Below are 26,621 nucleotides of genomic sequence, written 5' to 3'. Positions count from 1 at the left end.
CTACAGACCATCTGGATATGTACTGGATAAATGAAGATGACAAAGAGCAGCTAAAATAACAGCTCCTACAACCTTCTACCTGAACCTTGCATCAAAACCCAGAAAGTATCCCTTTAGATCCAAGATCTAAATCTTCACAAACAAAGCTGATAAATTCCAAGCATATGATTTGCAGATCAGACTGGCAAATGACTGCCCCTTTGCGTGTGAGTGTGTGTGTGTGAGTTTCAAGCTAAAGCTTTGGAGTCGGTGCAGATGATTGGCACACAATGCAGATGTGTGGGCAGCAGATGCCATCTGGAGAAAGAGGAGTGGGTTTGCAATAGGAGGGAGACGGGGGGAGGCAGATGCCCCTCCAGAAAGAAAGAAAAAGCCGATGGTTTGACAGAGGAATAAAGGAAACGATGGGAGTGTAATCAATCAAAAAGACTCTGACTCAAATAACGGGAGACAAGAGACACCACCCTCCCACTGCCGCCCTGTTCCGACCACCATCGCCGGCTGTCATCACCAGTTGAGGGTTTGCTACCATTGATTGAACCAGATCAAAAGCCTCCCTTTGGTTGCCTCCTCTGGTTGTTTAGGTTGCCAGGCTCGCCTTTATGGGGAAATGCGAGTGGAAATTCTTACTATCTGCACGTGGTTGTTAACAGCTGAGGTTTTGGGTGAGTTTTGACTGATTCCATTGAAGCACCAGATGCTTTGCTTGCCTCATTAAAAAGTGGGCAGTCTCCGAAGAACCTTTCACCCAACAAAGACATGACATCACCGCCCCAGAAGACACACACCTCTATTGATTAATCCTCATACTTAGATTAAACACTGTATATAAGGTGTGTCTGTGAAAAGCAAACAGAGCCACATTTTAATACATTTCAGTTAAGGTTACTTTATTTGGATGGCTTGGATTCCCTCTGTATGGACTTGAGCTTGGTATAAAAGTAACAAAAGAGATGAGCAATACAGAGCTTGTGATCTGACAAGTATGCAACTGTCTTGTAGAAGTAGGTGAATTTTGAAGAAATTTTACCACATAGCTGTACAGTGGAAGGAAAATGCATAGTTTTCCAAATGTTTTCACTTAAAAACAGTTTTGTATTAAGGTACATTCAACTTCATTTCATCTGATATCCTGAAAAAAATTCATTGGTTAGAATTTCTATATAAAAAAGTCACCTAATTATTTTAATTTAATCTTGATATGAATCCATCTGTTCGGTGAAGGCGTCTGTGGTTTCTTAGAGAATGATAGTGAACAAAGCATCATGAAGACCAAGGAAAACAGCAGATAAGTCAGGGTGAACTTGTAGAAAAGTTTAAAGCATGTTGTAAAACAATATCCAAACTTTGAACACCTCACACACAACTACAAACCTACAAAGACATGGATATCAACCAAAGTTGACATCTAGGCAAGCATAAAATGAATGGCAGCAGCAATCAAGATGATTGCTGTAGCTCTGGAGGAGCTGCAGACACACTGTTGAAGGGGAAGAATCTGTTTACAGGACAACTGTAAAGTGATCAGTCGACAAATCTGCCCCTGAAGGAAAAGTGGTAAGAAAATGTCAAGAAAACTTCCACTCTCAAGCTTAATGTTCTCTGTATTGGAAATCTAACACTACACATGTCCATGCACTCACCATTCCCAAGCAGAAACAAGGTGTTGGCAGCATCATGGTGTGGGGATGCGTTTCCTCTGCAGAGACTGGGAAGACAGTCAGAGTTTTTGGGAAGATGGATTCAGATATGTACAGCATAATCCTGAAAGAAAATTTGTGTGCAGAATACTTTAAGATTTTTAAAAATGTGCCGACTTTCACAATGGATGGAATATGTCAAAAGGAGAAGAAAAAATCCAGATGACTGAATATTTGTGCATGGTGCAGTAAATGCTTCTGTCTACAGATACAATTTTCCAACTCAGACACATTCAAAGTTTTATATGACTATAATCACAGGAAGAGAGATTAAATTTTGTTTTGACTGTCCATCTTCACAGGAAATAAGCAGCCAAGCAACTGATATGGATACAATAATTTGCCCAAGGATAGTCAGGTGTGGCGCATGTTTCCCTGCTGAATCACCATGTCTGTAATCTATAAAAGGCCACATTCCAATTTAGCCGAGACACAATATTCAGGAGGTGCCAGTTGTGGTTTGCAGATCCTTCCTGTGCTCACCGGCAGCTGTGTGTGCTGATGCGGAACGCCCTGACCTGCCCACACAGAGGCAATCTCCTCTGCAGATCATTGAGAGGTTGCCTGCCAACGACAGCAACGTGCCCTTCTCATGGGAGCGATGGCCGACCTGTGTAGGAGGACATAAAAGTGAGAGAGCACCCTGCACTAACCTCAGCCCTGGACACAGCTGGCTTCTCCGCAAACATGAACAAAGTGGTCTTTGTTAGACGGAAAAGGCAGCGGTACCATCGTTGCCTGCACACTATAACACCAGGTTGACTTTAAAACTGTAATGGCGAGGGGAATTAAGGAATTAGGTCATTGATAGACAGAGATCAAAAAGTCAAAGGCTCAAAGAAAATGTACTTACTGCCACACTAATTTAATAAAATAAAAAATGTGCTATGAAAAACTGCTTTGTGATTTATGTAAATTTAACCAATAAATATTAACAGCTAAAAACTTCTCTCTTTTTTGCCAAATCCCAACAAATTATTTTAATTTAAAAGTCTTGAACTGAAACAAATAAAATAAATTTGCTAAAATACATTTTTGTGAATTGTTAAGAATATTTTGCTCCTATTATGAAAAGAAAGATAAAATATAAGAGTTAGTTTGTGAAGAACAAAGCATAAAACTGAAAATATATAAGCCGGGTGTGGCGTTAATGAGCTGTGACTTCCTCAGGGTGAAGCAGCTCAGGTTGCTAGCAAGTTTAATGTTAGCATGACGGCTAAACTAGCCAAAGCTGAATAAAGATGGAAATTTTACTCCAGTGCAGAAACTTTCTTAACCAAAAATGCTTTTACTTTTACTTTTACTAAGTTGTTGTAGATTTTTTGGCTATAACATTATGACCACCTGCCTAATAGCGTATTGGTCTCCATTTTGCTGCCAACATGGTTGAGAATAGAATAATTTCATAGCAAGCCTAAAGGCTTGCTATGATATCCATAAACAAGATACTAGCATCAAATCCTTTAAGTCCTGTTTGTTGTAAGTTTGGGCCTCCATGCATAGGCCAGATCCCACAGATGCCTGATTGGATGCCTCATTATCCTGCTAAAGGAGGCCACAAACATCAGGATATACTATTACTACTAAAGGGTTTACATGATGAAGAGCACATAGCAACACCTCTAACATCACTACTTTGTTGTGTGCCATCATAAAAACATTAAATGAAATCACGCAAAATGTCAGGAAGAGGATTGTGGACCTCCATCTTTGTGTACAGTTTCTGGATGCTTGAAGGCGTCATCTCATCAAACAGTTATGCCCATGAAGGTGCATGGTGCCAGTCAAGAAGGGGGTCGGATTCTGTATCTCAGCAATGAAATTTTGGTTTCTAGGTTTTTCACTTTCTTCAGAATTAGTACTTTAGCATTTGGTCTTATTTTTGATATTTTAGCAGAACTGCTAAAAGACAATGTTTATCTGATAATCAAAAGTAGATAAAACTCGTGTAAGAAAGAAAGTTTTACAAGATGAAATTCTGGGATTATTTATGTCACTCAATTTACACTTAATCTTGTGAAAAGCTGTGGCCCAAAATCACAAAAAATGCTGGATTTTAGCTTTATAAAGAAATATAACAATTGTCTACTTGAAAACAAAGACTGATGTTTAAAAGAAATCATACTCATCTCCAGGTTAACCAGACACAGTCCTGCCAGACCACAATTCAGCAGTAAGCCCTGGCTATGTTAACAACAATGGAAAAAAATGGACATGTGATATTCTGGGTATGCTTACATAACATTAGCCTTGGAAATTCTTGAAATTGTGCCCCACATTATTTAATAAAATCTTGTTTATGGGGGTTTGTTGCAAGTGGAACACAACAGAAAACTGACTAACAATAAAGTTTCAAGTGTTGCCTTTAAATTGTATGACTTGATCTTCTCATTTATTTTTGCTATTTACCAAATTAAATAATTATTTTAATTGTTATTTAATTATTTTATTAACATCCTAAAACAGGAAAAATATTTTCACAATTTAATGGCATAGTGTAAGAAAGAAATATGTTTCTTTATCTAAGGAAATGTTACCTAGATTTTATATACCGTCCACTATTGGACACCATGATAACACAATCAACTATCAGAGGTTGTGTTGTTATATCAATACATTCACTCATTGCACTACCAGTTTAAACATATCTCTATACTGTTTTCTGTTGACATACTGGAACATCTAATCCAAATGTTTAGGTAGAATTTGTTACCAAAACAAAACAGCTTATGTTTCTAATTTTCTATTAAGGTTTTTATTTACCACTTTACAACGTGACATTAAGAAATTCATTTTTTTATTTAGATATGTTGCAGAATATTTGACGTCTTCTGCAATGTACTTTTCTTTATAGTGTACAAAAAGACAAAAGGACAATAATCCATACAAGTTTGCCACCGATCTCAGAGCAGCTCGTGTCAATTTTTACAAAGTGCATTACCATGTAATGCAAGGGAAGGTCACGCTCCTGCTTGTTCTTTAATCCAATTCCGGAGCCAGAACAGGTGTCGATGTGTCCGCTAGGTGGCGACCTCGGGCTGATGAAGCTCACCTCGGACTGCAGACATGCAGGATCAGCACAGTCTGACTGTTGATAAGCGTAGAGGACAAGAAGAGACGCACTCCTCCTCACCCATGAACCGACTGCTTTATTTGTAGCTTTGATTGCTCATGTAAAGTAAGAGATGAGCTGGTGTTCCCAAGCAGAATAAAACTAATTAAACTGCTTACAGTTTATTATTTGATTCCAATTGGCAACTCACAAATCATGTTTTACAAGAAAATACCCTGCAGCACCCCTCTGTGAGGGGGTTGATGACACTTGAATAGGGGGGCAGTTAATGATTATTTGCACCCCACTTCCTTGTCCCTGAAGTTTCCTCCTTGAATTGTCGGAGTGCGCGTCCGAGCGCACAGACACGCCTCCAGCCTGTGGATCGCTCGGTGCGTCTCTTTCCTGCTGTCCGCTTCAAACCCATATTCCGCTGGGGAAAGTCAGAGGACGAGAGAGGTAGAGTGGGAGAGTGTGTGTGTGCGTATGAGAGAGAAAGAGAGAGAGAGAGAGAGAGAGAGGGAGCGAGAGAGCGGGACCAGAGAGAAGAGAAACGCGAGAAAAAGAAGAGAGGAAAAAAGCCGAGCCGCGTCGCAAATGGCACTCATGGCAGGGATTTTGTTCATGGTCACCGTTCTTATTTCTGGGATTTCTACTCTCGGTTCATCGGCACGGATATACCCACCAAATGAAGGTAAGAAGACTACAGCAGACTTTAGACTTCATCCACCCTCCCTGCTCCGCACCGTCCCTGTGCTTGTGTTTGCGCAGCGGAGACCTCTCACTCCGTGGCCCCTCGTTGCGTTTGCACGGGGGCCCCTCAAAGAGTTTAACAAAGGAAAACACAGCGACGATCACTTTTTTCCCCTTCAAGATTCGGCGCGTAAGGGATGTCCAAATGCGCATTGCTCGTTTTCGTCTCGGCTGCATGGAGACCCTGTGTGCATGAACAGATCTCGCTTGTGGTCCCGACGCATGCAGTTTAGTCAAGAAGACGAACAAAAACTGAGCTGAGCTCTAGCAACATGCGCTCAAATGTAAGCGTAAGCGTGTAAATAAAAATTTGATTAAATAAAAATTCAGGACAAAAACTCCGGAATGAGACTAGCAACGCAGCTCCGGACCCAGCAGTGTGAAAGCTCATCGCTCTCTCTGTCACTTTGTGTTTTGATGGAAGACGGCGACAAATTCAAAAAGTTGATTTGCGCGACTCTGCGCGTGTAAGATATGTACCGAAATTTAGGGGGAGAAAGAAAAAAAAATTTAATTTTATTTTATTTTTTTTAAAATCAAGAGGTTAAATAAAACGACGGAATAATGCAAAAATGTTTACACCAAAAGAGCAGAGGGTTTGGGGGTTAACTTTCTACTGATCGGCCTGGACAGCATTCTCTTCGCGCAGCGTCTTTTCTTTGCAGAATATTTTTTTAATTGTGTACAGAGAGCGGGATTTGAAATAAAGTAATCTGGTAGCAACACCCTGTGTGTCCCCATCGGAGGAGCAAATCTGCATTGGACTCACACAGACGCACTCATTTACACTTATTTTAGTTTCGTACATGAGAAATATTTAACATTTTGACATAAACTTTTGTTTCCATAGATTTAATTTCTGTTACTATGTGAAATTTATATATTATATTGAATGGAATTAGCTTTTCAGTGCAGGAGATAAGACATTTTACGCACACTACTTGCTGCCGTTCTGTCTAGAAAACTCATTGCGATTAACGCTCTGTTGAGCTATTATGTTATGTTTTATCTCTGTTTTAATTTTAGACTCTTCATGTCTGCATTTGGAACATCTCCAAGCTTAAATGAAACGCGTTAAAAACAATAAAAAAAACAACAATTTGAGACCCATACACCAAACGCTATAAATCATTCTCCTCAACGAAAATCAATCAGCGGCCATCACAGCAGGGGAATTACGCAGAACACGACATACCCACGGACAACAAATTTAATTTTAATTCCCTGCCCGCAATGATATTTCTCATGTGCGGATATTTTTCAGTTTGACTGTTATTTGGTTAAAAATTAGGAACCCATTTTTCTTGCTATGCTGATGTTGTGTGGACAGTCTGAGACTTACATGCTTGAACGTCTCCTATTCTTGTTTTCCAGTCACGTTATTGGACTCCAGGGCCGTACAGGGGGAGCTGGGATGGGTCGCCAACCCGACAGAAGGAGGGGTATGTAGCAAAAAAACTGCTCCACCGAGAGAAGATATCCATTATTTGCAGGAGGTTTGGGAGAGGCGGGTGTGATAAATAAACAGTCCTCCCTGATAAGAGTTTTTTTTTCCTGGTGAAACCATTCCAGGAATATCTGGGTTGGATATTTAGTTTGTCATTTCTCTAACCTGTCAAGGTATTTATTCTTGGGGTGAGGAGGCACAGGACTTTTGAGATTCTCATATATGATAACCTTGAGTAAAAATGCCACAATATTAAAACTAAAAAAATTATTGAAAACAAATAAGACTCAAAAATGTAGCAGGATTTTTAGCAGAAAAGTGTCAGTTATCCAAGCTACTGCATAAATAATCAAATATTAATGTCAGTTAAAGCAAATATTTATTTGGTATTTGTTTTTTTGTGTTTTTTTTTACATAAACTTGAGGAAAACTTTGGAAATCGTGTCCCATAACCAGGGACTACATTTAGAAGTAATCAGGTTTTATCTAGTCATCCTGTCCATCAGAGTAACACAAGTCTAACAATCTGATATTTAGTGATAATTTAGTCAGGCTATCTGCACTGGTAGCCAGCCTACAGTATGATTTTAGTTATTTACTTATAGTAACTTTACCTTATTAAGAGTTCTGGATGGGGTTTCTTTATCGTCCACTACATGAGGATATTCATGTTTCTTGTAGGTGAGGGAAAATATAGGTGCCATGTTTCAGCCAGCTGACTGGCTGTGCACAGCAACAGGTGGAAGTGGGGCAATTCTGTGTTACCCAATGCTCCAGGCAGCCATAATAAAACTCCCTCTGGCACTTTTTCTGGCATCTCATTAAACAGACTTCAGTGACGATAAATTTGAGTGGATTTGAAAATGTAACTTTTAAACCTTGGCATACTTTGAGACGGTAACTAGGCCATGCCTTGCAGTGAGATCATTTCATTCAAGGTAAACCAAAAATTTTGATCAAATAAAATGTGATACTTTATTTTACATGTGGAGACACTTCAGAACACCTGGAGGGTCCCATGAGTTTCCAGAGTCTGCTTCAAGAACCCACACAAACCCCCCACCTCCAATGCCAGAAACCCCTGTTTCCCTTTCTGCTTGCTCCCCTTGCCTCTAACCACTCCGTAATGGTCAGATGCAGGGGCTGATACTGCAGCGGGCGTCAGGTTTCCTGAATAGACGTTGGATTGAATCGGTCTTTGTGGAGAAACTTTATATCCCTGTCCACCATTCAGTTGAGGAGGGAGGGAAAGAGGAAGAGAGAAAGAGAGGGGGGAACTTGGCAGCTTAGAGAGGGTCCTCTGGAACTGATGAATAAGGCGGAAAGTGCCGTGGGCTTCAGCCCCAACAAACCAGAGAGGAAAAGGGTCGACTAAATGTGTGATACCACACTCTACCTGCCTCTGATATTAGATATCAGAGCACAAATAAAATTTGGACACCTTCTGCAGCTCTACAATGGGTACATTTTGATAATGTGTTTAATATCCTCAAGAACCTGAATGAATAGTGGCTTTCATTAGACAAGAATGTTTCGCTACTGAATTTTAGTTGAATTGCACAAATAAAAAGAGAAACACAAGTGAACCTTTTAAAGTTTTTTTTTTTTAAACTATACCATTTGCAACAATTTGGTCTGTTATTGAATCTAAAATCATTGACACAGATGTTAGATGCTATGCTTTTGACCCTGCACAAACAATTCTGTGCTGCGCTCGGGTCCTGCTATCGGCCATTTTATCACAAACCATTGATTGACAGGGTCCTGGCAGCTCCTGCGAACCTGCGTTCACCCTCTCATTATGACCAATTGATCTCATTCTGCCTTTTTCCTGCTATCAGGGAAAGGGGCAGCCTTATCTCAACGGCGCTAGATTTTCACTACAAAAGGGGAAGGGTGGGAGGGTGTGGGATGCAAAGGGAGGGAACAGAGTGGAATAGAACAGCAGGGAATGATAGACATTTTCTCAAATCATACAGCTGCAGCTGTATTTAGTATTATCCCTTCCACCTCCTGGGAAATAAGGTTTTAATCCGGAGTGTTTACGATTAGCCATTGAGTCATATCTGCCAGCATCGCCCATATCTCCCATCATCCCGGTTCTATTCGTTTTTGTATGGTTTTCCAAATAGCTAGATTTACGCCAGCCAAAGGCTCGTCTGCTTCTGTTTACAGTCCGGCTCAGTCAAAGACTCTTTTTAAACTCACAGTTAAAAAACTTGAGGGAAGCATAGTGCTTTGAGCCTCTCAAGATGAGGTCCATATTTGCTCAACAGTGCTCTGTTGAGAGGGGGAACTATATCGTAAGTAAAACAAACACTACCCTTTGGCAAAAATAAGCCAAATCGCACAGGGTAAAATAATCCATGCACCTCACATCAGTACCTCCCTTCTCTTTATGAGTTCATGCTAACCTCAGTGAACATATGCGTCTCGGTCTACAGGTCTCTCTTGATTATAGAGACACAAAGCAGGCCAGGGCCCATTAGATCGTTAGCACTTGTTCAAAGACTTGTGTCTGTGCAATGCGGTGATGGCATTCTTTCCTTTATAACTACTCTAATGTTCTTAAACATCCACACAATGTTTGTGTGTGAGCTGGAAATGGATTTCTTTCTATATCACTCCCTAAGTAATTGTACTGAAGATCATTGAGGCATAAACCTCATTACACACTCTTTCTTTCTGATACTTCAGTAAAGGCAGTGAATAAAAGTGGATTTGTGATTCCATATTAAGGTCTAACAAGTCTATTAAGTGTAATTCATAAAACATGCATTAAGTTAAGCAGTCAGCTCAAATATTGACTAAAACAGTCAAATGCTCCTTTGAGGTTACATTACCTCAGTCATGTTAAGCATTGCACAGCCCGTTATGATTATGAGATGTTTTTCAGATGTCCTTAAACCTTAACAGGTTTTTTTGTACTACTTTTTTCATTATTGTTTGTGGCATACAACTTAAGCTGTAAGATCCATCAAGTCTAATTTCATTCTTGTTACATTTTTTTTCTCTCGGCCTTTCCCCAGTGGGAGGAAGTAAGCATTATGGACGAAAAGAACATCCCCATCCGTACATACCAGGTGTGCAATGTCATGGAGCCAAATCAGAACAACTGGCTCCGTACTGACTGGATCCCCCGTGGAGGTGCCCAGCGTGTCTACATCGAGATCAAGTTCACCCTGCGGGACTGCAACAGCTTGCCGGGGGTCATGGGAACCTGCAAGGAAACCTTCAATCTTTACTACTACGAGTCCAACAATGACAAGGAGCGCTACATCCGGGAGAACCAGTTCACCAAGATAGACACCATTGCCGCAGATGAGAGCTTCACTCAGGTGGATATTGGGGATCGCATCATGAAGCTGAACACGGAGGTCCGGGATGTGGGTGCCCTGACACGGAAGGGTTTCTATTTGGCATTCCAGGATGTTGGAGCGTGCATTGCCCTTGTTTCTGTTAGGGTTTTCTACAAGAAATGCCCATTATCCGTGCGAAACCTAGCCCAGTTTCCTGATACTATCACTGGTGCCGATACGTCATCGCTGGTGGAAGTTCGTGGCTCATGTGTGGATAATTCAGAAGAAAAGGAAGTTCCTAAGATGTACTGCGGAGCTGATGGAGAGTGGTTGGTGCCCATAGGGAACTGCCTGTGCAACCCTGGATATGAGGAACGCAATTCAGAATGCCAAGGTAAAAAACTGCCATTTATTTTTTTCTTTCTTACTGTTTTCTTTTGCCTAATTCTAAATGTTTACATCAAACTAACCCCTCAAATCCTGACCACACTCATCCTTTAGTAATGTTCCCTTCCCCCCACCTGTAATTCTTTGTTTTTATCCCCTTTGTTTTCTCTCTTTGTCCTGTGCTTTCCTTTCTCAATTTACCCACCTAGCATTCTGCTGGAAATTTTTATCTCCTCGCTCACTTGCTTTCTCCAGGCTTTTCATGGTGTTCTTGTGTGATAGAAGTAATGATGACTGTAAGTGGAGTAATTAGCAGGCCCACTGGGAGGTGTTGTGCAAAGGGATGTATCCCAGGAGAATTGGTGAAACTGGGAGTGTAGCTTAGAGCTCCAACTGGTTCACACTACTTCTGTGTCTTTCACCCCACCTGTTCTTTCTCTTGCTCCCAATGGAGCCCAAAGCTTGAAAAGGAAATAGACAGCTTTGGGAAGAGTGGGAAAGAGTGAAATAGGCTTTACGATTCCAAGCATGTTTGGGAGGAGTGAAAATGCTGCGGTGAGACTGGGCTGAGATGCCAGTGTTTGTTTTGAAGGACTATCCTTTTTGGACAATTATTCTAAAATCAGATTGTTGTGATTCTAAACCTGGCCTTTGAGCAAAGATTAAAACGTAATTTTAGAGTTCCCTCTTCTAGTTTCTTTTTCATTTCTGTAATTCCTTAATAGACAGTCTGCTGTCTGTTTTATTATACCCAGTGTAAAGTGAAGCACATGTGGCACAGCACCATTTTTGTGGATCATGTTGAGTGTTTTACCAATCTGACCCAGGGTTGTAAGTCGTCCTGTAGGGCGGATGCCAGTTTTGCTTCACTGCTTTATTGGTAGACACCTCCAACAAGCCCATCACCATCACATACAAAAAGCAGTGAGCTGCAGCAGCGAGGGGTCAGAGGCTGGGCACGGGTGATTAACAGGAGGGACGGACCACTACACCTCTCCTAATTTACGAGGGAGCCTTTATCTTGGAGAACTAATTGCATGACAAACAGGTCTGGTGATTTAGGGGTGCCAGTGGCTACTTGGGGGTAGGGACGGGTAAAAGGGTTCAAGTAGTCACAGATGGGGCATGTGGGTTCTTTTTGTATATATGACCAAAAATGGCTTCCCTGTTACTGGTTTCAGACGATTCCCACCAGGTTTTCTTTCCTGAAGTAAGGAGATCAAAACATGGTTAGTTGCATAGCTGACATAATGCTTTTTTGGCACACTGTAATGCAGTTTATGATCATACCACCTAAATTTTTGGAATAAGAAATGTCTTTGATCCTATTCACTTAACTCTATCTTATACTGGCTTTAGAAATTGAAGTATTGTCCTTATCAGAGTAATTCCTGTTGAGAAAAGTAGCTGCTACAGAAAGCTGTATGTATACGCAACCATAGATTTTATGGGACTAATGCAGTCTTGTTATATTTTGCCAGCTCTATTCTGACACTGCTTGTTTTTAAGCCAATGTATCCATTTAGGTCACATATCACTGCAGCTCCTTGATTGTGTTTAAGTTAACAATGCCAGCCAATCCATTACCTTTTAGCTTCAGTTACAATGTTTATATTTTAACATTTCACTTGCAGTCGTACTCTGGGTGACATGTCTCGAGTGCAGACTGAGCAAATGAACTCTACTGACTCCAGGGTTAAAAGGTGCTGCTCACTATTGGTTCTCAAGTGCACTGATGAGCTGGTTAATATTCCCACAAGTGACAGTCTCTATGGGAGAATGGCTCCACATCTCGAAGGACATGTTGACCAAGAAACTCTGACAGAAGCTAGTTTTGGGGGCAGGGTGGTTTTCAAGGACAACCTGAGGGTTTTGTTTTTCTCTGTGTGTTTTGTGATTTGAAACAATTTTAACTAAACAGTGTGTCAGTCTGTACTTAGACTAGATAGTTGTGCACCCTCATACTCAAAGGTGTTTTGTGCTTCACATGGTATCGTTGTTAGAAGGTGTGCATTTGTAGGCTTGTGTGTCTTTTCTCTTCCTGTGTATGCGTGAGGTTACAAGGGCACCTTGGCCCCTGGTTCCCAGCCTAAGATGAATGGAATCTCCTCCATCATTGTTTGGGTGACAGGAGAGCCGACTGAGGAGGGTGATGTTTGGGGAGAAAAGGGAGCCGAGGGGGAGCTTATGGGGCACAGAAGACTTGCATTCTCCTCCCCTGGTTGAGGTCAGAGGTTGCCCCCTTCTGCATCCATCTTACTGCTCTGTCTGACAGGGTTGTGGATCCAGGATTGATGAAGACGTCAGGATTTTGACAGCTGTGTCGGTAGAGTTTGTATGTGAGTCTATACTCAACATAGACCTGGGTGAGTATGGTGTACCCCCAGGGCCAAGGCAAGAGGGACAACCAAGAGAAACTGAGGGCCAAGGGCCCCCCTGATCTAAGGAGAGGGCTCTGTCTGTTTGTGTTCGAGATCCATTTCTCTGTTAACTATGCCCCTCACCCTCACTACCCTCATCCCACCCCATATGTTCTGTAGGGATGATGAAGGTCATGGAAGACTCTCGCTCCTCATCTGGTGAGGAGCGTCTTTACTGTTGAAGGTGCCGCAATGTAGATGAGGTATTTGGAGGACGACATTAGTAAGGATTCTGTAGGCCATTATACAAACATAATTATTGCCTCTACAGCATTTTTGACAGTGAAAGAAAAACTTTCTTCCAATAGCCACACATAGCAGGCATGTGTGCTTTCATTAAAATCAGTGGATTTGAAGTTATGATTTATTTGCCTTCATGTTGTATAGGTTTGTGTATGTTGAGGATGCAGCCTTGTTGAGGCGTCAGCAGTTTCATGTGACACTGCAGATTGCTTGCTCGCTGAGCTGTGAACAGGTTTCCTGCATCTCAGTCAACACACAGCATGTCTTTTGTTTCCTTTGTGAGATTCTTGTTGACAATTGCATTCCCTTCCCCTTCAGTATGTGTACTTGATTTTTTTTTGTAGGATTTTGCAACATGTTTGGGAAAATTAGTCCCATGGACAACACTGTCATGTTTGTATGACTAATTGCGCTCACAAGACGTCACCATACATAATTCTCATTTTCATGAGAACAAGACCAAGATATTTTACTGCTGTTTTTGTGGAAACAAAATATTAAAGGTTTTTCATTTTCACAAAAAGAGCAAAGATGATATAAATCGCAAACTGTGTTTTAACATTTTTCTTTGATCAGTTTACAATTCTTCAGTCCAGGTCGGACCAGTTTATTTATTGTGGTTTCATGTTAGTCTTTATCTATGGTTATGCTTAGAAGAGAAAAAAAACAAACGTAAATGCAATTTTTTAAAACAAATGAAATCAATGTTTTATGTATTTCATATTCTATTTCATTCAGGTATTTTAGATTGGAACTGTAGATGAACAAATGTCCTCCCAACTGTTTAAAAACTGTAAAATTAAAACACATTTTTGGGACCAGTTGGAAGCTTTAAGATTAATACTAACTTTAGCATAGTTAGAGGCTAATGATTACATGGTATTCTTACACTGTCCACTATGGTGACCATATTTTGATTTTCAAAAAAAGAGGACACTTTGACCAGTCATGACACACTTCTATTATACTTGGTCTACTTTCTTGTTGACATGCTACACATCTTCTCTAATTTGGGCATATTTCTGTAGAGCACCTTTGAAATCACGAGAAAATATAACAAACTATTTGAAAACCCAACAAGTAGAAGCTCAAGAAGTATTTGGAGAGCAAAGTTGATTAGTTTTACAGAACTGCTTAAAAGCCTGCATGCCTGACTCAGACCTTTTAATGTACATTTTCGATTGATTTAATGCAGTAAAAAAATATATATGGTGGGGAATATTGCTTCAATTGATCCTGGAGGCTGGACATGGCTTTTACCTATAGTCAATTTACTGAAGAATAATCCAAACCTAAACTTTAGCCAAGCATTGCTCTAGATGTCAGATTCAAGTTTAAAATATTATTTGTGCTTTTTCTTTTACACTTAGAGTGTTGATCACTCAAACATAATTAATGCAATTCTTTTACATTAAAGATTGCTGTAGCTTTTTTCTGACTAGAGGTACCTTGATGTTAATTAATGCAAATCTTACATGAATACCACACTTCACTTTCTAGATCCATTATGTCACCATTCAATATTTTACTTGTATTACCTGCATGAGTGGATCAAAGCTTAAACAGACTGGGAAGTCAGTTTGGGTTGGGATTTTTTCTTCACCTGATGTTCCCCTGCTCCCTTCCCTTCAATCCTGCATTATTCCCAGCTGTCTCTGTTGAGCTGGAAGCCCTCAGTGGTCCTGGATTAAGAGGTTTTAGGGATGAAATTTCTCTGCTCATTGTGAGTGTGTATCTGGGTCTCCCATTCTCTCTCTCTCCCTCTGTTGACAGTTTTAAATATGCGCTTGGGAGCATCATTCTAAATTCACCACGTAATTCTATTTAGCCAGCCGGTCCCCGATGGCTTTAAATACACAGACTCACTCTCCCTCTCCCATTTCATCCCATGTCCCCCCCCCTCTTCCTCTGCATATGCACAAATTAGGTATTTGCATCTTCTTTTACGCCGGCTTAGTCGCTTGCTTGTTCTCTTTCTCTTCCATGTCATCCGTCTCCTTAAATTTCCCTTTGCTTCAGTGATCCGTTATCTGCATTTATCTTTCTTTTACATCTCTTCCTCTTTTTATACTCCTTTATTTTTTTCTCCCGAGCCCCTGTTAGTAATTTTCACCCATTGACACTGTCTTTATTCTCGCGCCTTCCCTTTTTTTCCCCTCCCTCTGCGCCGGCCGTCGAGGTGGTTAGAGTTTGTCAGCCTGTCTGTGGTGGCGGCAGCAGGAAGTGGGCTGAATAATGAGATTATACCTTCAGCGGTAGGGGATTGGGGGGGAGCAGCTCACTGAACATCATCACCCGTCATTCTTCTCTCAGACGTGCATTCACAAGTGACACTTGTGAGTGCTCACTCTAACTCCAATTATAAATGCTCAGTCTCATGAGGAGAAAGAGGGAAATCAATGTGCCTGCTCACACACATGCACGGCCTTATGCTTGAATATCCTGCCATGCACATGTGCAAAATGACATGGTAAGCAGTAAACTCAAGAGTACACAAACACATATGTACAGCAGATGCATGCACAGTCAGAGGCAAGCTGAGTGCAGGAGGATAGAGGTGAATGTACTCATCACTCTCTCTGCCACCAGAGACGCTCATTTTGTGCTGCTGAATAGAGGCGAGGAATCTATTACCAACTGAAAGCAGGATAGAACAACAGGTACAGACAGAGAGGACAGAATATCCCATGAGGTTTTCCCCCCACTCCTCCTGAAATAATTATTTAAGCCATTTTTAATACTTTGTTCTCCTAAATGTTGAAGCTAAAATCCCCTGAATGCACAAATCTTCTCTTTAGTAGCTGGAGGAGGGGCTGCTGGTGGTAATTCAGACATCATTAGCTGAGGTGCTGAAAAGTTTTTCCTGCTCGGCCGGCCGTCCCGCCTCAGTATTTGTTCCCTTTGCAGTTCTCGGCACTCAACACCCTTCTCCAGCCCCAAATCACCTCCCCACCCTCTCCTGTCGTGCCCCTCTTCAGGGCAGGAAGCCATCAGTGATAGAACGTGTTCCGCGCTGATAGTGCCGAGCATACCGCAGCGCGTGTGTATTACCGCATTGCTGCAAAAGAAAAAAAAAACTGCTTCTACTTATTTATTCCTTAACCTCTCATTTATTAGAACCAAAAAAACTCAAAACCTTGCTTTGGATTCTTTTTTATTTTTTATTTAACCAGCCGTCCTCTGCTGCGGGAAAGTGCAAATATATGTAATATGTCAAACTTAGGTTTTAAATAAAGAACACTGGCCTGAGCTGCAGTTTAGAAATGATCCTTGGATATTAATATAGATGGCATCATTTTCAGCAAAGTGCTTTACTGGCAGATTCTAAATAAATCTTACACAGTGAATTGAAAGGAAGCGGTTCAACATTAAACATAACTGACTAATAAAAGAGAGCCCATCGTTCAGAACCACTCAGTCAGATCAGAAAGTCTGTTTACAGAGGTGTTTTCTGAAGTTTTTAGAATAGATTGAAATCATATATGGAGTGAGTTTGCACAGTGTTTTTCTTGTCATATTTGTTTCTCCAAACACCTTTTATGCCGGAGCCACATCCACCGACAGAACTTCACAAACACACACATTTATACGCACAATTTGCACAATTTGACAGGCAACATGGGTTTAGTGCCTTGCCTGAGGGCATGTTGTCATGTAGCAGGGGAAAAAGCTGTACTCAAACTCATAACTTTCTTTTTGCTAAACAGCTACTCAACGCTAAAACAATAAGGTGCATACAGATGCCTTTGTGCTTTGCATTTAGCTTCATGGTACAATTAATTAATTTATTTATTTATTAATTATTTAAACAACCACATAGTTTAAATTTCTAAATCAGGCAATTTTACACTACAAAATTGGAAAAATAGACTCAAAATAATTACTTGTTTATCAAATTTACGTGCATCGCCCAAACTTGCACAACCACCCAAACAAACTCACCAAAATAAAATATATTTTCTAGTTTTATTATGCTTTTGTTTAGTCAAAGCACCTTATGCACAATGGAGATAAATAATATAAAGCAAAAATATTTATTTATTCATTATTTTTAAAAGAAGCACGTCATAATTTTATATTACCTATCATCTGATAGTGATATTTCAAAAAAAAAGTTTTAAATTTATTTCATTTCAAAAAATTAAATAAATAAATAATAGCACAGTAAAACATTTATTAATCTGGATAGATAATCAGAAAGTATTCAGCAGGTACTTGTCATTTAGCCCTTCAATCCTTCATTGTTCTTCTTTTAATTTCTTATGCCTACCTCTTCAGTGTACTCTGACATCTGAAGCTACTTTTATTTTTTTAGATATAATTTGAAAGGCATGGCTCAGCAGAAAGCATCCAAATCTTTTGTTCATTTTGTATGTTGGGTGCTTAACAGTGCATAGATTCATAAAGTCACAACTTAAATACTTATTATAGTGTCACAAACCTGCTGATAAAATGTCAATGTGGTGTCTGTACACAATTTAGATCACCTTTGAAGTTGTGCAAAATTAAACGTACTTATGGGACAATAAGTAAACCATTTCCCTGCCAGCGTCCTCTCTGTTTGTACGGAGGAGCTAGCACGGCTGTCAGATGGCATCAGCGCCATATGTGGCATAGAAGTGAAAAAAATTGACAAACATTTCTGCTCTCCTCTCCTCCTCTCTCCTCTGCACTCATCCTTCTGAAAAGCATCCTCTCTTTGAAGCCTGCTTTGGGAAGAGGGAGCGATTAAAGCAGTCAGCAAGCAAATTAGCATGTCAAAAGGCCCTGAATCAATACCCCAGCTCTCTACCAACACGACCCCCTCCGTCTCCCTCTAACCATCCCTGCTATTCTCCCCATTCCTCTGACTGCTTCCCCTGCATCCCCCTCCATTTTCTCCCGCACTCCTGCGTGCTCTCGCTCTTGTTCCTTTGCCCCTTCTCTTTTCTGCTGATCTCAATTGAAAATCTTCCTCACCGCTCTCTCAGCTGGCAGACGGCTGAGAGAGAGGAGGCCGAGTTTGTAAAGGGAGATGGACGGATGTATAGGCAGAGAAAGACGGGTAGGGAGGGAGAAGTGGACAGGCATCGAGTGGGCATGGGTTGGACGGCTCTGGAAAGAGGGAGCGGGGAAAAAAAAGGGCCCCTGCCACCCTCTTTATGCCGACAGACAGGCAGAACGGACCTCTCTCGCCAAGAGGAGTAGAGGAGATGGAGATGAGGAGGCAGGGAGAGAGAGAAAAATGGAGACAAAAAACATGGGGGGAAGTGAAGTGGAAAGAGATTTAGTTCCAGTCTGGCAACTGTGCTTTTTCTGCACTTCATCCATCGGTTCACCATTGCACAGAAATCCTTTTGATCCGGGGCAATGTGCTGCTGTAGGTGTGTGAGCCATTATCTGTCCCGTATTTGTTCTTTGCATCTGTCTCAACAGGCATATCACATGCTGTATCAAAAACCTCTATTAATGTCCTGATCTGGTTCCACGATCTGAACCTGGAGACAAAGCGGCCTGCCGGCTCCTCAGGTGGACGAACCGCTCTCTGCTCGCTTTCTGACAATGGGAAGCTGATTGCAAACACCTTGAAAATGTTTTATCTCTCCCTGCCTCTTTCTCCCACTGATTTCTATCTTAAGCTCCCTCAGTCCCGCCGGGCCAATAGTAGGTGGTCTTTTCTTCTATTTCCCCCGTCATCCTGCTCTCTCGGGGCACAGGGTTCAGTGGCCAAATCAAAGAGCTTCTCTGCAGCAATCAGTTAAGGGTTATGACTAAAAAGGCTTGCAATAAAGAGCCGCTGTGCAATCTGATGGGCCCGGAGACTGGACACAGTGCCCATGTAAATGAGCTGAGATCCCCTCTTTCTAATCATGGTGGTGGAGGAAACCGAACACCGCTTTATGCTCTCCAGAATCACACGCACTCGCATCAAAATATGTCAAAATAAATCTCAGTACACATACAGAGGTAGATGCAAGCAAGCTTAATGCACTGTCATCTCCAGGATAGCAAGATGCATTGAGCATGGTGTGAAGGTCAGAGGTGATGCTCTGACGGGAATTTATATATATATATATATATATATATAGAGAGAGAGAGAGAGAGAGAGAGAGAGAGTATAGAGAAAGAGATTAAGTTGCCTCTGTGATGTACTCTCAGAATTTTTGACCCACCTATTTTGTTTTTATAAATACCCACCCTCTCCCTAAACAACATAAATCAAACGTTTCTTCAAGGAAATAAGCCAGTATTTTTCTTTTCTTGTGTTCATATAAAAATCTTTGGTCTCAGCCCAGAACTCTGAGATCAGCTGGCTGCCCTCCTGTGAATCCTCTGCACCTCAAAATACAATCTTGTTTGTGTATCAAGCACACTGTGGGGTTTCTTGTGAGGTGCAACCTCCCTGTGGGAGAGCCAAAATGTAATTTGAGGATGTGGAGGTCTTGCAGCGCTGGGAGACCTGAAGTTGCAGCGCTCCAGCCAGAGGCAGAGGTGCATCCATGCCAGGGCATGTCTCTGGGATTAAAAATCTTGATCCGTTTTGATCCCAAGCCTGTTGCAGAATACTGCTGGAAGGGCGGGGAGAAGAAAATGAGACATGTTTCTCTTGAAGCTTCACTCCAAGGTGGTATATTAAAGGAAGAAAGAAACATGAGTGGATAGAAAACCGAAGGAAGAATATGATAGAGATTGAGAGAAGTTTATTTGATGACCTAGTGTGTATACGTGACAGAAACAGTGTGTGTACAATAGAGAAGAAAGGATGATGAATCAATTGCTGCCTTCTGGCTCTGATAAATGGCTGGAGATATAAAAGGTGAAGTGGGGGGTTATGGGTACAGAGTGATGCGGCTCTTTGAACAAGCACGGTGTGGTCAAAGCTCGACCTCCAGCAGCTGCGGTTGATATCAGAGCCAATATTGCTGGTGTTTGTAGTTGAGCTGTTTCACCTGACACTGAAATGATTTCAGTAGGAATGGGGGCACCTTTGAAAAGACCTTTTTTTATTGAACCACAGCCTGATACCCAACAACTCTTCTGTTTAACAGAACAAAATACCTCCAGCAAACAACTTTGATTTTGTGTGGTGTAAGACCTGTTTTTGTGGTCATACATTATTGAAAAGAGTTAGGCAATACTATACAGTTATGAGCAAATTTCTGACAAGCCTGGAGGCTTAAGTTGGCTTCAGTTGCTGGTGAAGATCCCAAAATATTGAGCATCACCCTACAGAGCCTTACAAAACTATTCATACCTACTAAACCTTTCCACTCTGTGGTTTTAACCTTGCCCAGGTTAAAACCTCAAACTTCATTGGGGTTTAAATCTACTTTAACCAACACCAAGTAGTGCGTAACTGTTCAAGGAAAATGATGCACAATTTCAACACAAATAAATTAACATTTCAAGACATCTATAAAGGGAGGTATGCACTTGTATTCAGACCCATTTACTATAACATCCATGAATAAAATAAAATCCATTGCAACCTTTAGAAGAAGAAGTTTGTTGTAACTCGGGAGGAGCTGCAGAGCTCAGGTGAGAAATCAGTTGATAGCTATATTCTGCTTTTCAAAAACTCGGGCCTTTTGGAAAAGTGGCAAAAAAATGTTATGGAAACAAAACTACACAAAAACTCGTTTGAAGTTTTTGCAAACCAAATAGGAATCATTTATAGTGACCTGTTTACATAACAAAAGATAAGAAGGATTAGTTTTTCATGACCTTGGAGGGAAGAAATATTCCAACATAACACAGAATTCAGCTTCAGTTCTATCCAAACACATGATGTTCATTTTACACTCACACTGATTGGTCTCTCCTCTAATCACTCTGCCTATGCATCTTTCGTCACATCAAAGCTACGTCCTAAAACATATTAGCATAGCAATCCTGTCTATGCAGCCATTAACCCGGGACATGCTGTAACCCCCCCGCCCTCACCCCACTGCAAGGCCGGGTTCAAGCTGCCTGTGGTTAGAGAAGGCTACGCATTCAGACTATGAAACATTTATACATGCTGATGTGTCCGATTGGCCTAGGAATGCACACATTTATAGTGCCTAAGCATGCCATGCTAACATGAGGCCAAATCACTTTTAGTCACAGGTCCCCTTTAAGGCCATTGCACTTCCATATAGCAATGACCTCAGTCTTGTTTGGAACAAGAAAAAAATTAGGGAAAGTAACTTGAAGGGGGCAACACCAGGATAAAGTAAAGGCCAATGCTTTGACACCTACATTGGAGACCATCGCTGACCTGACATGAAGAGCTACTGACCCGAGAAAGTTTTATGTGCCTCAGTGTACACGCACACACACAGCAGTCACAGCACTAGTGCTAGTCTCAGACTCTCACACACACATGCACGCACAATAGAAGGTGTTTTGAGGCCCCAGACAGGCTGTCGTCTGGGAGCTGCCTGTAGATTACCTAAACAAACAAACTAAAAATAATCTTTTCAGCCGTGAATCGACCCTTTCCGAGCCCTCCTCACGTACATCCAGAAAAACCGCAAGAGGCTAATGGCAAACTTGCCCTTGAGACTACTGACAACTAGGCAATTAAAGTTTTGCATGTGCTTCTATATGCTTAAGCACTGACAGATGTGTGTATCACATAGTGTAGGTCACATGTGACTGTGAGGTGTGTTTATAATCTGACTCACTACAGGGGATTGGATAGGATTACGTCTGAGCTTAATGTAAATTTACTGTTGTGGGAAAGTTTTCATAATGGAAAAATCTGATCATTTGAAAAACAGACAGATTTGCACAGGTTTACATATAGATTTAGAATGTGGTAATGACATCAGACAGAAGTAATTTTCCATGGTATAAAAGCCACCTGAAGGAAAACAGGTAAGACATTTAGTTGAATTACTGGTAGCACATATTTACCCTAAATGACCAGATTATGATGTTAAGAGAGTCCCATCTTAGAACCGTTATTCCCCCAAAAAATGAACAAAAATGCCATCTGTCATCCAGTTCACTTTGCATAAAAAAAATCTTTGGTAATAAAAACTTGCACAGTTCTTTGAAAAGCTGATCTTTGAACATTTTTACATGTTGTCATGGTACAACTTCAAGGTTTTTTATAGGAAATATCTATAATAATAAAACAAGAGTGACATTTTAACTCCCAAGAGCCAGCTTCTGTTGCCAAGAATCAAACTGCCAATATTCCTCCCTCGAGCCACCGCCTACTTTATATAGCACCTGACCTCTTTGAGGGATGCATCAGGAGTTCACCAGTGTACACCACCTCACTGAACACACCATCCCTGTGGAAAAATGTCATGGTGGCAGCATTATGCTGTCAGAATGGTTTTCTTCAACAGGCAGCTAGGCCCAAGTTGATTGGAAGGTGAATGAGGCTAAGTACACGGTAATCCTGGAAGAAAATCTGTTAGAGGCTGCAAAATCTTCCAGCACTTTTAAAAATACAGACAGATCTGCAATGGAAAGATTGAGATCAAAATGTATTTGTGTGTTAGTATGACCCAGTAAAAGATCAGACTCTAACTCAACTATTAATCTATGCCAAGATCTAAACTTTGCTGTCGACAGTTTTTCTCCATCTAATCTGACTCAATTTAGTCAATGGAGAACAGGCGAAATAATCACCTTCTAAAGGTGTAAAAGACTTAAGCAGCCAAATGCAGTGAGTGGTGGTTCTACAACAGGGGTGTCAAACTCCAGTCCTCGAGGGCCGCTGTCCTGCAACTTTTAGATGAGCCTCTGCTGCACCACACCTGAATAGAATAATTAGGTCATTAAGGCTCTGGAGAACTGATCTACACAAGGAGGAGGTAATTAAGTCATTTCATTCCACTGTTTTGTACCTGTGGCACATCTAAAAACTGCAGGACAGCGGCCCTCGAGGACTGGAGTTTGACACCTGTGTTCTACAAAGTAAGGACTCAGATAAAAAATCATGTATTCTCTTCATGTTACAGTTTTGTGTTACATCACAGAACATTCCAAATAAAGCACTCAGTTTGTGGCTGTAGACAGAGAAAAGACTCAAAGGGTATGAATATTTTTATAAAACATTTAATATGCTATTAATATATGATTCTGCTTTCTAAATTATTACTTCTAGTAGTGATCACACAGAATAATTTAATCAATGTAGATCAATTGTAAAGCTGCAAAAATAATAGGACGCTGGGCGTGGCGTAGGAGATAGCACGACCCATGATTGGAGGCCTTGAGTTCTCGACGCGGCCGTTGCGGGTCCAACTCCCAGACCCGATGATATTTGCCGCATGTCTTCCCTCTTTCCTGTCAGCCTACTTTCATATAAGGGACACTAGAGCCCACAAAAGACCCCCTGGAGGGGTAAAAAAAATAAATAAATAAGAGGATGTCATGAAGTGTGGTGAGGGTTGGTGAGGCAGACGCAGCGGACCCCGGAATGATGAATTATGATGTTTTTAATGAAAATAACTTAGTCCAAACAACGAGCAGGAGTAACACAAACTGAACACGAGGAGACTAAACATTGACGAGGACCCGACGAGGAACAAACACAGGTGGAGTTAAATACACGGGAGGGTAATCACAGAGACGAGACACACCTGGGAACAATCAAGGGGAGGACAGGACAACGAAGAGACTTAAGGACACAAAAAACTCTAAATGAACACAGAAAACACAGATCCTGACAGTACCCCCCCCTCAAGGGCGGCTACCAGACGCCCAAAAAAAAAAAACCACAACAAGGGTGGGCGGAGGGGCGCCGGATGGGGGGCCAGAGTCCAGAAAAAAACAAAAACACAACAAGGGTGGGCGGAGGGGCGCTGGACGGGGGGCCAGAGTCCAGAAAAACAAAAAACTACCCACCATCGTGGGCGGAAACACAAGAAGGGCCAAGAGTCCATAAACAAACAAAAAACTACCCACAGGGTGGGCGGAGGCAAAGGAGGCGGGAACCACGGAGGTGGTCCGGTGGTCGTCCGCGGCGGCGGGAACCACGGAGGTGGTCCGGTGGTCGTCCGCGGCGCTGGAGGCGGGAACCACAGAGGCGGTCCGGCGGCCGTCCGCGGCGCTGGAGGCGGGAATCACGGAGGCGGTCCGGCGGCCGTCCGCGGCGCTGGAGGCGGGAACCACGGAGACGGGAACCCCGGAGGCGGGAACCACGGAGGCGGTCCGGCGGCCGTCCGCGGCGCTGGAGGCGGGAACCACGGAGGCGGTCCGGCGGCCGTCCGCGGCGCTGGAGGCGGGAACCACGGAGGCGGTCCGGCGGCCGTCCGCGGCGCTGGAGGTGGCGATGAGTCCCGGGGGCCGCCCACAGACGGCGACGACGAGCCCCCCGAGGCAGGGTCTCTGGTGGAGCACAGGGGGTCTCGGTCGGAGCACAGGGGGTCTCGGTCGGAGCACAAGGGGTCTCGGTCGGAGCACAAGGGGTCTCGGGAGGAACGCTGGGGGTCTCGGTCTCGGGAGGAACGCTGGGGGTCGGGGTCTCGGGAGGAACGCTGGGGGTCTCGGTCTCGGGAGGAACGCTGGGGGTCTCGGTCTCGGGAGGAACGCTGGGGGTCTCGGTCTCGGGAGGAACGCTGGGGGTCTCGGTCTCGGGAGGAACGCTGGGGGTCTCGGTCTCGGGAGGAACGCTGGGGGTCTCGGTCTCGGGAGGAACGCTGGGGGTCTCGGTCTCGGGAGGAACGCTGGGGGTCTCGGTCTCGGGAGGAACGCTGGGGGTCAGGGTCTCTGGAGGAACGCTGGAGGTCAGGGTCTCTGGAGGAACGCAGGAGGTCAGGGTCTCAGGAGGAACGCAGGAGGTCAGGGTCTCAGGAGGAACGCAGAAGGTCTGGGTCTCAGGAGGAACGCAGAGGGTCTCGGGAGTCGGGGTCTCGGAGGGAACGTAGAGGGTCTCGGGAGTCGGGGTCTCGGAAGGAACGTAGAGGGTCTGGGTCTCGGTAGGAACACAGGGAGTCTCTGGAGGAACACAGGGAGTCTGAGTCGGAGCGCTGGGGGTCTGGGTCTCGGAAGGAACACTGGGAGTCTCGGAAGGAACGCCGGCTGGAACGCCGGCTGACTCGGCCTCGGGTGCGCCGGCTGGAACGCCGGCTGACTCGGCCTCGGGTGCGCCGGCTGGAACGCCGGCTGATTCGGCCTCGGGTGCGCCGGCTGGAACGCCGGCTGATTCGGCCTCGGGTGCGCCGGCTGGAACGCCGGCTGACTCGGCCTCGGGTGCGCCGGCTGGAACGCCGGCTGACTCGGCCTCGGGTGCGCCGGAGCGAAGCCTTGGAACCGGCCGCGGAGGCGAGCCGCAGCGAAGCCTTGGAACCGGCCGCGGAGGCGAGCCGCAGCGAAGCCTTGGAACCGGCCGCGGAGGCGAGCCGCAGCGAAGCCTTGGAACCGGCCGCGGAGGCGAGCCGCAGCGAAGCCTTGGAACCGGCCGCGGAGGCGAGCCGCAGCGAAGCCTTGGAACCGGCCGCGGGGGCGAGCCGCAGCGAAGCCTTGGAACCGGCCGCGGGGGCGAGCCGCAGCGAAGCCTTGGAACCGGCCGCGGGGGTGACAGCTCCGGAAGGCGACGAGGGGCCGGGTCCGCCGGCGGCTCACGTCGCTGTCTCCGGGCAGGCAGCGGAGGTGGTGTTTCCGGAAAGCGACGAGGGGCCGGCTCCACCGGCGGCTCACGTCGCTGTCTCCGGGCAGGCAGCGGAGGTGGTGTTTCCGGAAAGCGACGAGGGGCCGGCTCCACCGGCGGCTCACGTCGCTGACTACCCGGACGGAGGAACCGACGCGGGCCGAATCCGGGGGGCGCCAACACCAGTCTTGTCCCTCGGAAAAGCTCCCGCTGCAGCTCGGCGAGAGCGTCAGCCAGCGCCCTGTCCTCCCTGCCGGATCTCCGCCTCCGCACTCCAGCTGGGTCCATAATAGCAGCCTCACCTTTCGGTCTGGTCGGGTCCTACTGTCATGAAGTGTGGTGAGGGTTGGTGAGGCAGACGCAGCGGACCCCGGAATGATGAATTATGATGTTTTTAATGAAAATAACTTAGTCCAAACAACGAGCAGGAGTAACACAAACTGAACACGAGGAGACTAAACATTGACGAGGACCCGACGAGGAACAAAGAACACAGGTGGAGTTAAATACACGGGAGGGTAATCACAGAGACGAGACACACCTGGGAACAATCAAGGGGAGGACAGGACAACGAAGAGACTTAAGGACACAAAAAACTCTAAATGAACACAGAAAACACAGATCCTGACAGAGGAGGCTTATAGATGCAATTGCGGTAAAATAAATGAATAACACTGTTTAGCCAGCATGTTCTGCACTGATTTGTTATCGATTTGCATTAAAGAAAGACACGTGTTTCATACTTG

General features: G+C 43.6%; 1 protein-coding gene across 3 annotated transcripts in view; it reads left to right on the top strand.

The window, feature by feature from the left end:
* Positions 1–4,899: 4,899 nt before the first annotated feature.
* Positions 4,900–26,621, top strand: part of epha4 (EPH receptor A4) — a 68,928-nt gene continuing 47,206 nt past the window's right edge. Inside the window, exons 1-3 of one of the 3 annotated variants that reach the window (XM_023350914.1) lie at positions 4,900–5,446; positions 6,880–6,947; positions 9,982–10,645. In XM_023350914.1, coding sequence (XP_023206682.1) covers positions 5,239–5,446; positions 6,880–6,947; positions 9,982–10,645 — 940 coding nt within the window. In that variant the 5' untranslated portion in view covers positions 4,900–5,238. The remainder of the gene's footprint in view (positions 5,447–6,879; positions 6,948–9,981; positions 10,646–26,621) is intronic. The other 2 variants (XM_023350913.1, XM_005805879.3) reach the window with 2 other exon arrangements.

This window comes from Xiphophorus maculatus, chromosome 18 (assembly GCF_002775205.1).
Source record: "Xiphophorus maculatus strain JP 163 A chromosome 18, X_maculatus-5.0-male, whole genome shotgun sequence".
Taxonomy (NCBI): Eukaryota; Metazoa; Chordata; class Actinopteri; order Cyprinodontiformes; family Poeciliidae; genus Xiphophorus; species Xiphophorus maculatus.
This window is presented reverse-complemented; position numbering and strand designations above follow the sequence as displayed.